Source organism: Podarcis pityusensis, assembly GCF_964106645.2.
Source record: "Podarcis pityusensis genome assembly, chromosome: 3".
Classification (NCBI taxonomy): domain Eukaryota; kingdom Metazoa; phylum Chordata; class Lepidosauria; order Squamata; family Lacertidae; genus Podarcis; species Podarcis pityusensis.
The window spans coordinates 80017677-80031232 of record NC_138026.1 but is presented as its reverse complement, the minus strand read 5'-3'; the positions used below and the strand labels follow the sequence as shown (position 1 = coordinate 80031232).

Here is a 13556-nt window from a genome sequence, read left to right as displayed (position 1 = left end):
TGGCTTGGTAGAACTTTTCGGTCATTATTCTTCCACAATCTGAATTGCATGGAAGGAGAGAAGGGCCCTGCATTCAATGTAATAGCAGCAGCATGAGACAAAGGAAAAATAACAGTGAATGTGCTCTGGACTGATGAAGGAAGTTGGAGTATATGGCCAAAGCACTCACATATTTGAAGTGTTTGTCTAAACATGGAAGCTTCATGCACTAGCTAGAAGATTAGAGTAACCAGGATTACCACTCTCAAACTAAAGCTTTGTACTTAAGAGAACATGTATTATTTTTATATCTTGCTCTTTTCCCAAAGAGTTTAGTGCAGTGCTTTCAACTCACAACATGCCTATGTGGTGAAATAGGCAGAGAGACAGTGACTTGGGCAAGGCTTCTCCTTGGGCTTCATGGACCACAGCAACTACACAGATTGCAAAATATTTGCATATTGTGGTTGGGGATACAAGGAGGCAGCAATTTCTAGAACCCCCTGCCTACAGACAGGTGCCTTCGCTGTATTTTGGTGCCTGCCAAATACATCACCCAGATGTTTAGAAAGTTTGCATGAGTTTTAATCTTTTTTAGTGTATCGTATTTTGGTTCTATCTTTCTGTACATTTTAAATTATGGTTGTAATTGTTTTTTTTTAGTGAAAATTTTATTGGGTTGTTTTTTTTTTTGTAAACTGCTATGATATTTTTCCTACAATCAAGTTGCATATAATATTTATTAAATAAATAAATAAATAAATAAATAAATGCCTTCTGCGAACTTCCTAAAGTAAATTTTTCTTAGAATCCAAGGCAATGAGATCCCATTTCTAGTTTTGCAAGACTGGACAATGCAATCCAATAACCAAATCAAGGCAAGTTATGTCAGATATATCATTTAAAAAGTGTATGTCACACACGAGTCTAACTAACATGTTATTCAGGAACTAAACTACTTGCAAAAAGACTTCAGGAATGTATCTATCATATGACTATGTGAGAGATAATAACACATATACCTGAACCTAATTACTAGTGTGTGTTCTAGATATCACTGCAAATCTGATCACAGAATGGATCGGAAGAAGAGAGCATTTACAGAGCTAAGAGGTGTTAAAACTCTTTCCCATAAGATGTAACTGTAGTCTGTAATTAGAGTCTAATATTGATATCAGCAGGTGTTTTCCACTTAAAACTAAAAGCCTTTATTTCAATCCATATAGTAATGGACTTTTCTCAGCACCCTGAAATAGCTCGCAACTGTAATAAAGGACCCTGACACTATCAAAAATTATGCTACACCTTTGTCACAATGCACAATGGCCTCCAAATAGTATGATTAAAGGTTAATTTCATGACCATTTCTGCCCAGATAAGCACAGGATATATTTCATATGGGTGGGAGTGTACATGTTTCTGTGGAGAAAGACCTTTCACCTGATTTTTTTTTTTAAAAAAAATATCTTTGTAGTGAGCTGGGAGAAACTGCAGACCACCAAGGGGGTTGTCTTGATTGGTTTGTCGTATGCTTCCCAAGTAATGGAGCTATTACATACAATCAAATTCACTCCAATTCAGAGTAGCTCACAGGAGAAAACACCCAATTTCCTTGAAACCTGAACATAAGGTAATGCAAAATCAAAACCTGAGAAGTGAAAGATGGAAGCCTTGTCCTGTTCTTTCCCTCCCAGGCGCTTTGTGTTTTATTTCAAAATAAAAGTACAATAAAACCAGAACAACATATAAGCCAACAGGTATATAGCATAAACATACAGAAGAGTATACTGAGAACCCTTCAGAGAGAGAGAGAGAGAGAGAGAGAGAGAGAGAGAGAAACAAACAAAACAAAAGAAACTTCTCCTGTCTGGAATGAGAGCCGCAGCAGCAGAAACACATACACATCTAATAAATAAGGCTTAAATTTTCATCATTAAGACACACATATGAATAAACAGTAAAATGGGAGAGCAAGCACACACTGTGGGAACTCACCAAAAGGATAGATGAGAGGTGGTCTGGGTTCTCCCAGACTAGAAGTAATGTAAGAAGGAAAAGTCTCTGTCATCAGGGGCGGAGGAAGAGGGGTGCAGTGGGTGTGGGCCGCCCCGAGTGTCACCACTGAGGGAGCGTGACAAAATGCACTCACTGCGGGGCCTGCAGCATGCCCGAGCCATATGTCTCTCCTGGGAGAGAAGCAGTGGCTTGGGTGCGAGCAGGCTCAGCGCTGCCCAAATGGTCCACCCGCTGCCTCCCTCCCAGCTATAGGGCAGCTGAGTGGGAGGAGGCAGGCAGACTCCGGAGGCCCTATGGTGCGCCCTGCCCCTATGGGTAGCTCGCCCTGCCCCAGGTGCCCAAGCAGCTTCCTCCGCCGCTGCCTGCCGTAATCGCTTTTTATTTCACCGCTGTCTAATTTACATTGTTGGCTAAGTCAGATGAGGTTTCCTGCCAAAGGTCATACTACTTTGGGAGGATAGGTTGTCAATCACTTTTCCATCACCCTTTGCAGGGAGATGGTAGATAGTTTTTTGCACACGTGTGTTATATTGTCATTTGATTCCAATTATTTCCTTAATTGCGGTTCCAAATAATCTACCGTGGAGACTTGTAGCTCTATGAGGGCAACAGGGCCTTTCTAACTCTTAGCACCCTTAAGTGCAGATCCTCTTAATAATTAATTTGTACTGTCTTTATAATGTTTTATTGTTCTTGTATCTATTGCTGTATACCACCTTGTTATTTTGCTGGGACGCGGGTGGCGCTGTGGGTTAAACCACAGAGCCTAGGAGTTGCCGATCAGAAGGTCGGCAGTTCGAATCCCCACGACGGGGTGAGCTCCCATTGCTCGGTCCCTGCTCCTGCCAACCTAGCAGTTCGAAAGCACGTCAAAGTGCAAGTAGATAAATAGGTACCGCTCCAGCAGGAAGGTAAACGGCGTTTCCGTGCGCTGCTCTGGTTCGCCAGAAGCGGCTTAGTCATGCTGGCCACATGACCCGGAAGCTGTACGCCAGCTCCCTCAGCCAATAAAGCGAGATGAGCACCGCAACCCCAGAGTCGGTCACGACTGGACCTAATGGTCAGGGGTCCCTTTACCTTTACCTTTACCTTACCTTGTCATTTTATATGAGCTGGCAGTATATAAATATTTTTATAGATAAATACAGCCCTGTCTCACATACAGGAAGTAAAGAATGCTGCATTCATGTGAACCTTTGTTTCCATTTTGAATTACCATCAAGGAAACACAACTGCTGCATTTCCCCCCATCTCTAACACTTTTCTCATAAAGTACATGCAGGGATGCCAGCAAGACTTTCTGGCATGCTATATGTGCATCCGCCTTCTGCCTCACTTGCAAAAGAGAATACAATTTGTGCCATATGCAAACCGGTATCTTCATTTGCAGGCGCAGCTGAAGGGATCAGAAATTATCCTGAGGCTACACGAGTTATTTTTATGATACTTTATGCTTTCATTTTTATGATGTTGCATTTTTATTGTAACTTACTATCTTGCCTGTAAGTTAGTTTCGTAGGAGCCTGTTTGGTGGGAGTGCAATTATATCCATGTCTACTCTGAAGTAAATCCTATAGTGCTTAGGAAACTAGGTGTAGGATTACAGCCTAAATAAATAAAAAACAGAGATTTCCTAATGCTTTAGTAGAAAATTCCTCAGATTCTGAGCTAGGTAGTATTTGGAACTGCACTTCACTCTTGATCTAGGTAACAGTCCCCTCATTTGCATAAAGACACAGAATACAACAGGCAGTGGCTACTATTCCCCTCAAATACTTAATTTTCTATTGCATTTTTTCTTTAAGAAAAAGAAAAGTATAAAATCTAGAGAAATACACCTCCTTTCTCCTCCAGCCATTTTTTTTATTAATACCTTTTCAAGGTCTTAATCTAAAGCTGCACTTGTGGAAGAGAGTTAATAGAAATTTTAATACAAACATAAAACCATAACAAGATTTTATCTCACTTCCTTTGATATGTGAAACAAACAGTTACTCCAGGAGGCTTTGAGAAACAGTTATGGAAAACCACAGGTGATAAATTAACCACAGAATGGTTCCCCTTTTGCAATAGAAACACACTGAGATTTTAAAATAATTGAACAAAAAGGCTGTGAAGGTCAAGTCAGTTTGTTCTTGCTGTCTAAGATGCATGTGGAAACTTACGTAGAAAATCAGAATCACCTGCCCTGCAAAGAATATTATTTCATGTTTTCTATGTATTTCCCCCTTTATGTTAGCAAACAAGCGAATTTTAGAGTAGGCATATCTATGCTCCAAAGGAACTGTTCACACAATCTGTATGCACATAACCTACGCAGGAAGTGTGTGAGATAGGGGAAGAAAATGGGATACAACTATCTATGCTCACTAGAAAAAATGCAACCTGATCCAACTGCTGAATTTGATGCACCTAAATCTGTACAGGACTGGACTGCTGGACCCATTTAAGGTAGGTATTGATTTTCTCTTTTTCTATTATATTGCAAAACCATATTCTTTGGTACAGTAAACAACAACAACGCACACACAGGGATACACTGGATTATAATTATTTGAATTACAGGTCACATCTGAACAAAAAACAAAAGACATTTGCCTTTTACCATCTACCGTTTCTAGATTTTGACAAAAAACAATTATTTGCTCAACTATATCTAACTATCCATTGAATATATACACACATACTTCAGAATTCATGGGTCAGTGATGGGATTGGGCCACAGTGAATCTTTACAATGCCATAATTCCTAGAGTAGGATCTATATTTTCTATTTGCTACCCTGATATTTTTCCGCACATGTAAATCAAACAAACCCAAACCCAAGCATGTAAGGGAAAAGACGAGGTGCTGCCAATGGGAGCTTCCTTTTGAAGCCTTACAGCTGCACAGGTTTTGCCTAAATTCAGCCCCCTGTGTCCTGCAGTCTCAATATGTCTGTAATTAAAGAAAAACTAGACACGTAGCAGCACACTACAATTAAGTGTAATGTGTAGTTTAGCCAAGAGAGGGCTTTCTAAAAGGATAGGCCAAAAAAACAACTTAACTGCAATCCTAGTCAGGACTACCTGAAATCAACTGAGTTTACTTCCAGAAATGTTGGGTTAGGATTGCAGCCAAAGTCTGGATAACGAAATGGAACTTCCACGCATACAGGCAATATTTGTCAGAAATCCATAAACTGCGTACAAAGATTTTTTTTCATGCATGGCTAAGAGGCATTTCGTTGACCACTGTGAAAAGCAGAATCCTGGTCCTTTGTGTGATCTTGCAGTTCTTATTCTATCTGTTCAGTCCACAGGTAATCACTGTAGTATGGTCATCAAAAACTATCTACAGTGGTACCTCGGGTTACAAACACTTCGGGTTACAGACTCTGCTAACCTGGAAGTAGTACCTCGGGTTAAGAACTTTACCTCATGAGGAGAACAGAAATCGTGCACCAGCATTAGCTAAAGTGGTACCTCAGGTTAAGAACGCCCTGTTAGCTAAAGTGGTACCTCAGGTTAAGAACGGTTTCAGGTTAAGAACGGACCTCTGGAATGAATTAGGTTTGTAACCAGAGGTACCACTGTGTTATCCTGAAGTGTGGAATCGTCTTAGACCAAGTTCCCCGACCACTTGAACAGCTGCCACCTAGTTTTTAATTCGTCCAAGTGTGCATGCTCATGTTTATTTTTCTTCTTGTTGTTATCTTTGATGTTAAGCAATAGCTATTCATTCTAGGTGGACAAAAACGTCACCACAGATGGAAACTAAGGCCCAAAATTGCATCACGCATCAGTAGTTAAGTACTTTAGTGGCTACAGTAAACTTACTCCATATTTAAACTACTGTAGCTGATATAGCTGAGAGCAGAAGGATCCCATTGTTTGCAGTTAATGATTTCAGATCTTAAATGGTTACATCAATATTTCATTCCAGCTGATTAAAAACAGAGCTGGAGTAACTGTTAGTGTAACAAATTCCCCAGATAATAGTTACAGGCTATGAAAGAGCAACTGTGGAATAAAGTCCAGTTAAGATTCTGAAGCTACAATTCTGTAATTCAATTTTTTGAAATTACTACTGTACTACTGTAGTGATAAGCACTTATAGCTTCTATGAGCCAAGCTAGATGTTATGTTAAATGCATGATCAAATTTAATCTGCATGGATTAAAAAAAATATGTGATAGCTAAAAGCCTACCTTTAACAGCAACTTACTGTTGCTTTGGCTAAATTCCCACTTAAGCATACAGAGGGTGGATAAGAACACAAAATGTTTTTTTGCATCTGACAGCCCATTGCAAAATGAGAAGCATGTGAAACTCAACAGTGCAGTTTATGATGATGACATGGAGAGAGTCACAGACATAATCCCAGATATAGAAGTACATCAGTGGGAGAGAGTCTCACTAAAAATATGGGCAAGGTAACATTACTGTACCATGTGAGATCCTCTTCAGAGGCCCCACTCTATGTGCCCCCATTAAGTGAAGTGAAATGGCTGGCTACCAGGGAGACGACCTTCTTAGTGGTAGCATCTTGGGTGTGATGTGCCCTAAGAACCTGTGTTGTTAGTGTTCTGAACCATTGTTATGTGACCCTGGTATCTGAGAGTTACCTGCTTTCATTGTTCTGTACACTGGTTTTTTTCTGCTACAAATTTCTATTTTGTGATGTTGTGCTTTTAATTGTATTTTTTAATAATTTCATGCTCACAGGCACCCAGAGAACAAGTGGTTTTATATAAATAGAGTAAATAAATTAAATAAAATATATATTTAAGTACTATCTGCTTTAGCAGGCCTATATGGGGAGAGATTGAGACAGATGATGAGCCTGAGATGCAGTAAGACGCCCCCAACAAAGTTGAAAGAATACCGCAAACAAGATTTTCTGTGACTCTGGGGATAGGATTATAAAAGATTTTCTGAAGTCACAAGGCTGGAGCAGAAAGCCTTTCTAAATTGCATTTCTTGGATTTTATGTTATTATCTTCATGGCACAGTTATTACATATTAAAGCTAATGGCTCTCTTTTGCTAGTAACCTAATATGGAATGTGATTGATATCCCTATCAGTACTTTAGAGAACTCTTTGAATTTCATAAGCAGAACCGAAGGAAGCAGGAGCAGGTGAGCAGAATATCCTTATGTGTACAACACATAAGCCTGGGGTTTTCACTGCAGCATATAAAAATATCCTGAAACCTTACAATACTGAAGCTTTCCAAGTTCTCCTGTTTGCAGGAAATCTGCTCCAAACACAGTTCATTTTTGTATCTAAATAGGGATCTATTTGTGAGTTATCTATAAAGTAATTTGCAAATACCCATCCCATTCTAACTGTACCACTTCCTTTTTTTTTCTTTTTTCTTCCTTTCCTTTCCTTTCCATTCCATTCCATTCCTTCATTTGTTCACTTGCCATCAGAATTAAGTTTGCAAATCACTCACGGTGGATCTCGCTTTTTTGTTGATGTTACCTTAAAGAAACACATAGATGATGCTCTAGAAAACAATACCAGCAACTGTTATGTACTGAAGTTCTCACCCTGGGCCAGCAGGGGGATACTGTAGATAGTTATGCAAATAAAGGATCGAAAGTGACGTTCAGTGATTGGATAGTTTTAGAAAGTTGTTACAGTAACGTGGTACTGGAGCTCTATATAAGCAGGCTGACTGAGCCCTTCAGTTCAGTTCTGTCCTGGCTTGTGAATAAACAAGAGCTGTTTGAAGAATCACTGTGTCGTCTGATATGTTCACCCACAACTTAACAGCAACTGTACTAGCTATGTGGCCCCAAAGCTTTTAATTAATGATTGAGGCAGCCACGTGAAATAGTTCCATTAAATTCAGCAGGACCGTCTTGGTGTAAGTGCTCTATGGATCTTAGCCTTTGTATTGTTTGGAAATTTGCTACCCTACAGATCTTAATGCAAACCTGATCCCACTTCACAACCACCTGTTAATGAATCATCTTGATTAAAAGAAAGTCTAGTGTTTTGTTTTTTTGTTTTGTTTTGGGGAAAATATTGACTGTGTTCATTTCATGACTATTGAAACAGGGCAAAGGAGTGGTTGTAAACATGTTTTAAAGGGAATTTTTAAATGGCAAAGTGCTTCCTTAGGAAACAGCAAACCCAAGTTTTACTAGGAAAAAAGAAAGAAAGAAGATATATTCTGTATTACACACATACATGCATGCAACACAACCCATGCTGGGCCTCATAAAATACAGCCTATAACCTTCCGTTCACATAGCCAGAGCAATCCAGTGACAATAAACAGCATCCTACCAAACACAACCTCCATCAGTTAACGAACACAGAGAGCAAAAGCCTGTCAGGCTATCTGGTTGTTGTCACACTGTTTTGCGGTGCAATGGTTTCGAGGGGAAACAGATAATTTGCAGACTGAATGTCTCCTGTACAATGGGTGTCTGACAGTGAAGGGAAATTTTCCACAGAGAAATTGCAATGCATTGAAACAACCTGAGGGCTTGTCTAGACTTGGGAAATTTGCACTGATGGTGATGTCTACATCAATTCAGAGGCACCATGTGCTCTTCAAGATGCTCCTGACAATGCGCTGTTCCTACAAGTACAAAATAGCTTACATACAGTGTAATGACATGATCATAATATCAAATAATGGGGAGGATTTTGCTGTTCTAGAAAATGCTGTTAACTCAGGTCTGAGACAGGGCAGTCCAACACAGGCAGGTAAGGGCCAACCCATGACAGTACACCAGAGTGGACCTAATTTCAGAGGAGTCACAGAAAACAGGACAGCTTTGACTTCTCTCAATCTGCCCCCAGCATGCCATCCACACACTTGCTTTTCCCCTCTGCCACCATTGGAGCACTGACGGCAGAGCAAGGAAAGCTGCAGAGGTTACCTTGGTCACAAAAAAAGGCCTCTGGGGGTGAACCCAGGGAGAGCCAGGTCCACAAAATCCTGTGCCCTCGGTTATGTCCTCACATAGGGTTGCCATATTTCAAAAAGTGTAAATCCAGACACAAAAGTTGCTGAGTTTTGCCCAATGTTGTTGAGCTTTTTCTTGCAAAAACACAAAAATAATTGAAGTTTTTGAGCTATTTTAAAAGAAATTGACCAAAATCTAGAGTGCCGACATTGGTTGCCATACATCTGGATTTCCCTGGACATTTAAGTGATTTCGGCCTGGACACTGTTTATAACAGCCAAAACCCGGCTATATCCAGGAAATTCCAGACATATGGCAGCCCTACCTCACAAGCACCTAGGGATTGGAAAGAAAGACCTGGCTGGGGAGCATGGCATGCTTATGACACACAGCCCCGGGCTGCTCAGGAGCTGGGGCAAGTTGGCGTACTCAGCTCAGAGTTCTTTATTTTTCAAATGTATTTCTCTTGTACTTTGTTATGGTTGGTGGGTCTGAGGGGTCTAGGAAAAATAAATTCCACAATATTATGGAACAAAGAATAAGTGTGCTTCTCCATAAAGCTACACACACACACACACACACACACTTTAGATCTATTTCCACCACCACCCCCATACCAAAAGTAAATCAGTGCTTACTGTACTAAGGTTCCATTTATGCATAGAAGTTTTAATAGTATCTGTGAGTTTTCTAGTGTAAAGATGTATGCACACCTAATCTTCTGCTGTGAGCTATAGCACAGTAAAATTACTTGGCAGAAAATAGGAAGAAATGAACACTGAATGATACCATATGATGGAAATGAAAGGACATGTTGATTGATGTGTGATACAGAAAAGGGGACTGATGACATGAAATGAACAATACAGACAAATTGTTCCCCTCAGATCTGTGATTGGCAGGGACTAAAAAATGCAATCTCTATGGCAGTAAATGGTGAGATTACAACACTTTAATTCAGACTTTTTTCTTCCTTTGTCACTACTTTTTTTGACAGAAATGTAAAGGTGCTGCTTCTTACTGTTTTGAGCTTGCTTCTCCATGTTACATTAAATTCAGCTGTCCTTTCTATGGAGTTGTCTCTGAGCTTCTGTTCTGAGGCTTCAAAGGAAGTTCTTACAGTTAATTCAGGCAGCCTGCCAAAACTATGCAGCTCTGAACAAAGTTTTAAATACTCCCGCTTTGGAAGTACATGCACATTTTATTTTCTCAACTTTCCTAACGTCATTGATTCTTAAGTGTGTATACAGTACAGTGGTGCCTCGCAAGACGAAATTAATCCGTTCCGCGAGTCTCTTCGTCTTGCGGTTTTTTCGTCTTGCGAAGCACGGCTATTAGCGGCTTAGCGGCTATTAACGGCTTAGCGGCTTTAAGAAAAAGGAAACAAACTCGCAAGAACTCGCAAGACGTTTCGTCTTGCGAAGCAAGCCCATAGGGAAATTCGTTTTGCGGAACGACTCAAAAAACGCAAAACCCTTTCGTCTAGCAAGTTTTTCGTCTTGCAAGGCATTCGTCTTGCGGGGCACCACTGTACTATAAAAGTTGGTGCAATCAAGTCCATTCATTAAAGCACTGGCCACCAAAATACCCCCAAACCATTAAAAGGTCTGTACAAAACTGAGTTGCCAAGACATATAAGAGGTGTAGAAAAACTTTTTCTAGTTGACTAAGAACAAAGCAACAGTCCATATGCAGTGTGAATTTTATGCCATTTGCTTTAAAGGGAGCCCAGTGGCAAAGCTCAGCTGTGCATCAGATAATACTAGGAGGAATAACAATCCTCTAGAGCGATCTACAAAAGAAGCATGGATGCATGAGATCTTTTGAACACCAAGAAGGTAACATACCTAATAAACTGCCTCCTCCTCATGCCCTGGAATAATTCACTAGCAAGAATTCTTTATTCTGTATGTCAAGTTCAAGCAAACAAGGATCCCTGGAATGATATTTCCACAACTGCAGAAGACCTTTACTTCGCAGAGTCCCAAAACACATTCTACATTTCCAAAACTTTGACCCTTCCTGATATTGGCTTAGGAGCTGTTGCAGAGCTGTCCTTACCACACAGCTAAGTAACATCCCCATATATAGGTCATGTGGTAGAGTTCACGTCATGGCTCCTTCCCATTAGGTGTGAAGCTGTTGTGGGAAGGAATGACAGAATCCTGCGACATCACCTCAGAGATTTTCTAAGCAATATGGGAAGAAATGAGGCAGCAGCTTCCACACCAGCGCCAAAGATAACATGATGTTTGGCACAAAAGACCAAAATCTGATGTTATGGGTTAGGTTGTAAGGAGGTTAAAGTATTTGATTATGGTGTCTAAAATAATGAGCTATGGCTTGTTCTGGGGCTTCCAAAACAGATTTGGGGAGAGAGGAATCATTTCCATATACCAACTGCTTTTTCTGGGTCTTGGCCGTAGTGTCACTATACAATGTTTATACCTTTGGCACACCGGTATTTTTTAGCCTATAACCTTTGATTACAACTCAGAAATGTCAGGAACTGGGGAAAGGGTTGTGCCCTTTTCATATTATGAAATTTCCAACCCCTCTTCTGCAAAGCAGGACTGTCTTGACCTTCATCTGGTCTTGTGCATGAATTAGTATTAAGTATAATTCACTAATGCCTGCTGTGACCACAAACAGCCCACAGGTTGAAGATTATTTCATGTAGGGGCCATGTGTTCTCTGTCATAGAGGGAGACAGTGCTGTATTTGAAGGTGACCTCTATCTGAAGGACAGTTTGGTCCAAGTCAAGATTTAGGATAAAAAGCCATAAGAATAAAGAGCAGAGACTTTTAGCACCCTCTTCTGCAAATCAATCAAAGTTGCCACAAAACTAAGGTAAAGGCTAACACCCATATTTAAACCAACTGTGGATGACACTGAAAAAGTGGACTCAAGTCCACAATAGCTTATTACACAATTTCTTAGTCTTTATGACGCTTTGCTGTTTTCACAGCAGACTAGCCCAACTGTCCCCTCTGGATATTCACCACAGGGGATGAACTTCACCAAGTTCTCTATGGCTTTCCCTATCCTAAGATTTCTTGCATTTCTGTCTCTCTCTTAAATGGTGTTTTAAAGATAAATGAATATTGGCAACATTCAGTTATTTTTCTCTAGAAATATCCCCAATAGCAATTCAACAAATATACTCTTATCATACATAGTTCTGTTTGTAGGTAACGTGAGCTGAGAATATCGAAGTGATAAATGATAAAAGAGATTTTGGAATGAGGAAAATTTATCTTTTTGACAGCTGAGTTAAGATAGAGGCTGCTAAAGTCTCCTCCAGTTGTATGTTAGTACTGCATTTTCAAGGTTCAAGGTTAGATCTACTGAAAAATATACAACTGACTTACCTAAAGTTTCACACAAGAAATCTAAACAAAAGTAACAGCATTGCACAGTTTGTGTGTGGGAGTGTGTAGGATAGAGAGAAAACTACAAACTGGTTTTAACACACATCTGTGTCGTGCAGACACCACATTGTATATATCATATTCCTAACTTTCATTAAAAAATTTCCAGTACATTATTATCTCACACATGCAGTGCTTTTTTCAGGGGGATGCAGGGATACACACACCCCTAAACATTTTGTGAATCTAAGTGTGGCCTCATTGAAAGGCAGTATTTCAATATGAGTAAGAAAATGAGAGTACCTTTAAACATTTTTTAAGAAAAAAGCACTGCACACATGATTATATTTGAATGTACTTCCAAAGATTTATTGTTTCTAACCACATAAAGTTATTCCAGATAAGGTTAGAAACAGATTCACAGAAATACTAGTTGATCATGGTCATGGCTCCATTGTGTTCTCCAGCCAAAGGAGAACTTAACAGGAGCTTAACTGGATTTTCTCTTGAATTTTCATTATCTTGCCTGTTTGGACATTTGTCTACCTAGGGTACACTGAGCAATTTAACACATTTTTCCACTGCTTACAACATGGACTGAAGCCTGAATTTGTGGAGAGTTGATATTGAAACATACCTACCATGTAATGTATCCCAGGTCTAAATCATGTACTTTATTTGAAATCACAATAGATAGACAGACAATTGTACTGGTTCAAATATATGTTTTCCATTTCAATTCTCCTCTGATCATAAACGTAGATGGAAATATCCATTATAGAAAGCCAAATATTTTAATATGACCCTGTGCAATGTTGTGAAACAATATTTTTAATTGAATGGCTGTTGTTCCCTTGTGGCTTACATTCAGAGGCAGTGATTCCTGGTCATAAATTCACTGTGCCGGCTTGTGCCTCTTGGGACTGGCGGTCCAGAAGACACAGAGGCCAATCAGAGGTGGAGTCTGAACCAATGACAGGCAAAGCCAACTAATTCTAGTGTTGCCTCCATCTTCCTCCCTGCTCAGTTCTACAGGGAGGCTAAGGAGGAGGAATCTGACACACACATAGCTAACCCCTGGGTGGGTTGTAAGAAAACAGGCAGGTGGGGGCTGGTGGAGTGCCAAATGGGGTTGGTGGGGCACTTGCCCTAATAGACCAGCCTTCCCTGAAGACACATTGATGTCTTTCCAGCATTACAAAAAAGACAAGGCTAACCTGCAGTGGAAATGCAGGACTCCTTTTGTTTCTGTAATGTGTGAAAATGTCTTGCAGGATC

General features: G+C 40.0%; 1 protein-coding gene and 1 long non-coding RNA gene across 5 annotated transcripts in view; one reads left to right on the top strand and one right to left on the bottom strand.

Moving 5' to 3' along the window:
* LOC308472691 overlaps positions 1-13556 on the top strand; it is a 156614-nt gene that overhangs the window by 11448 nt on the left and 131610 nt on the right. The window lies entirely within an intron of this gene.
* Positions 1-13556, bottom strand: part of KIF26B (kinesin family member 26B) — a 280373-nt gene that overhangs the window by 213618 nt on the left and 53199 nt on the right. The window contains exon 1 of one of the 4 annotated variants that reach the window (XM_080997597.1): positions 6425-6537. The exons of the other annotated variants lie outside the window; for them this stretch is intronic. Within the exon in view, the coding sequence (XP_080853723.1) occupies positions 6425-6427 (3 nt within the window). The 5' untranslated portion in view covers positions 6428-6537. Of the gene's footprint in view, positions 1-6424; positions 6538-13556 lie in introns of those variants that run through there. 4 annotated transcript variants of the gene reach the window in all.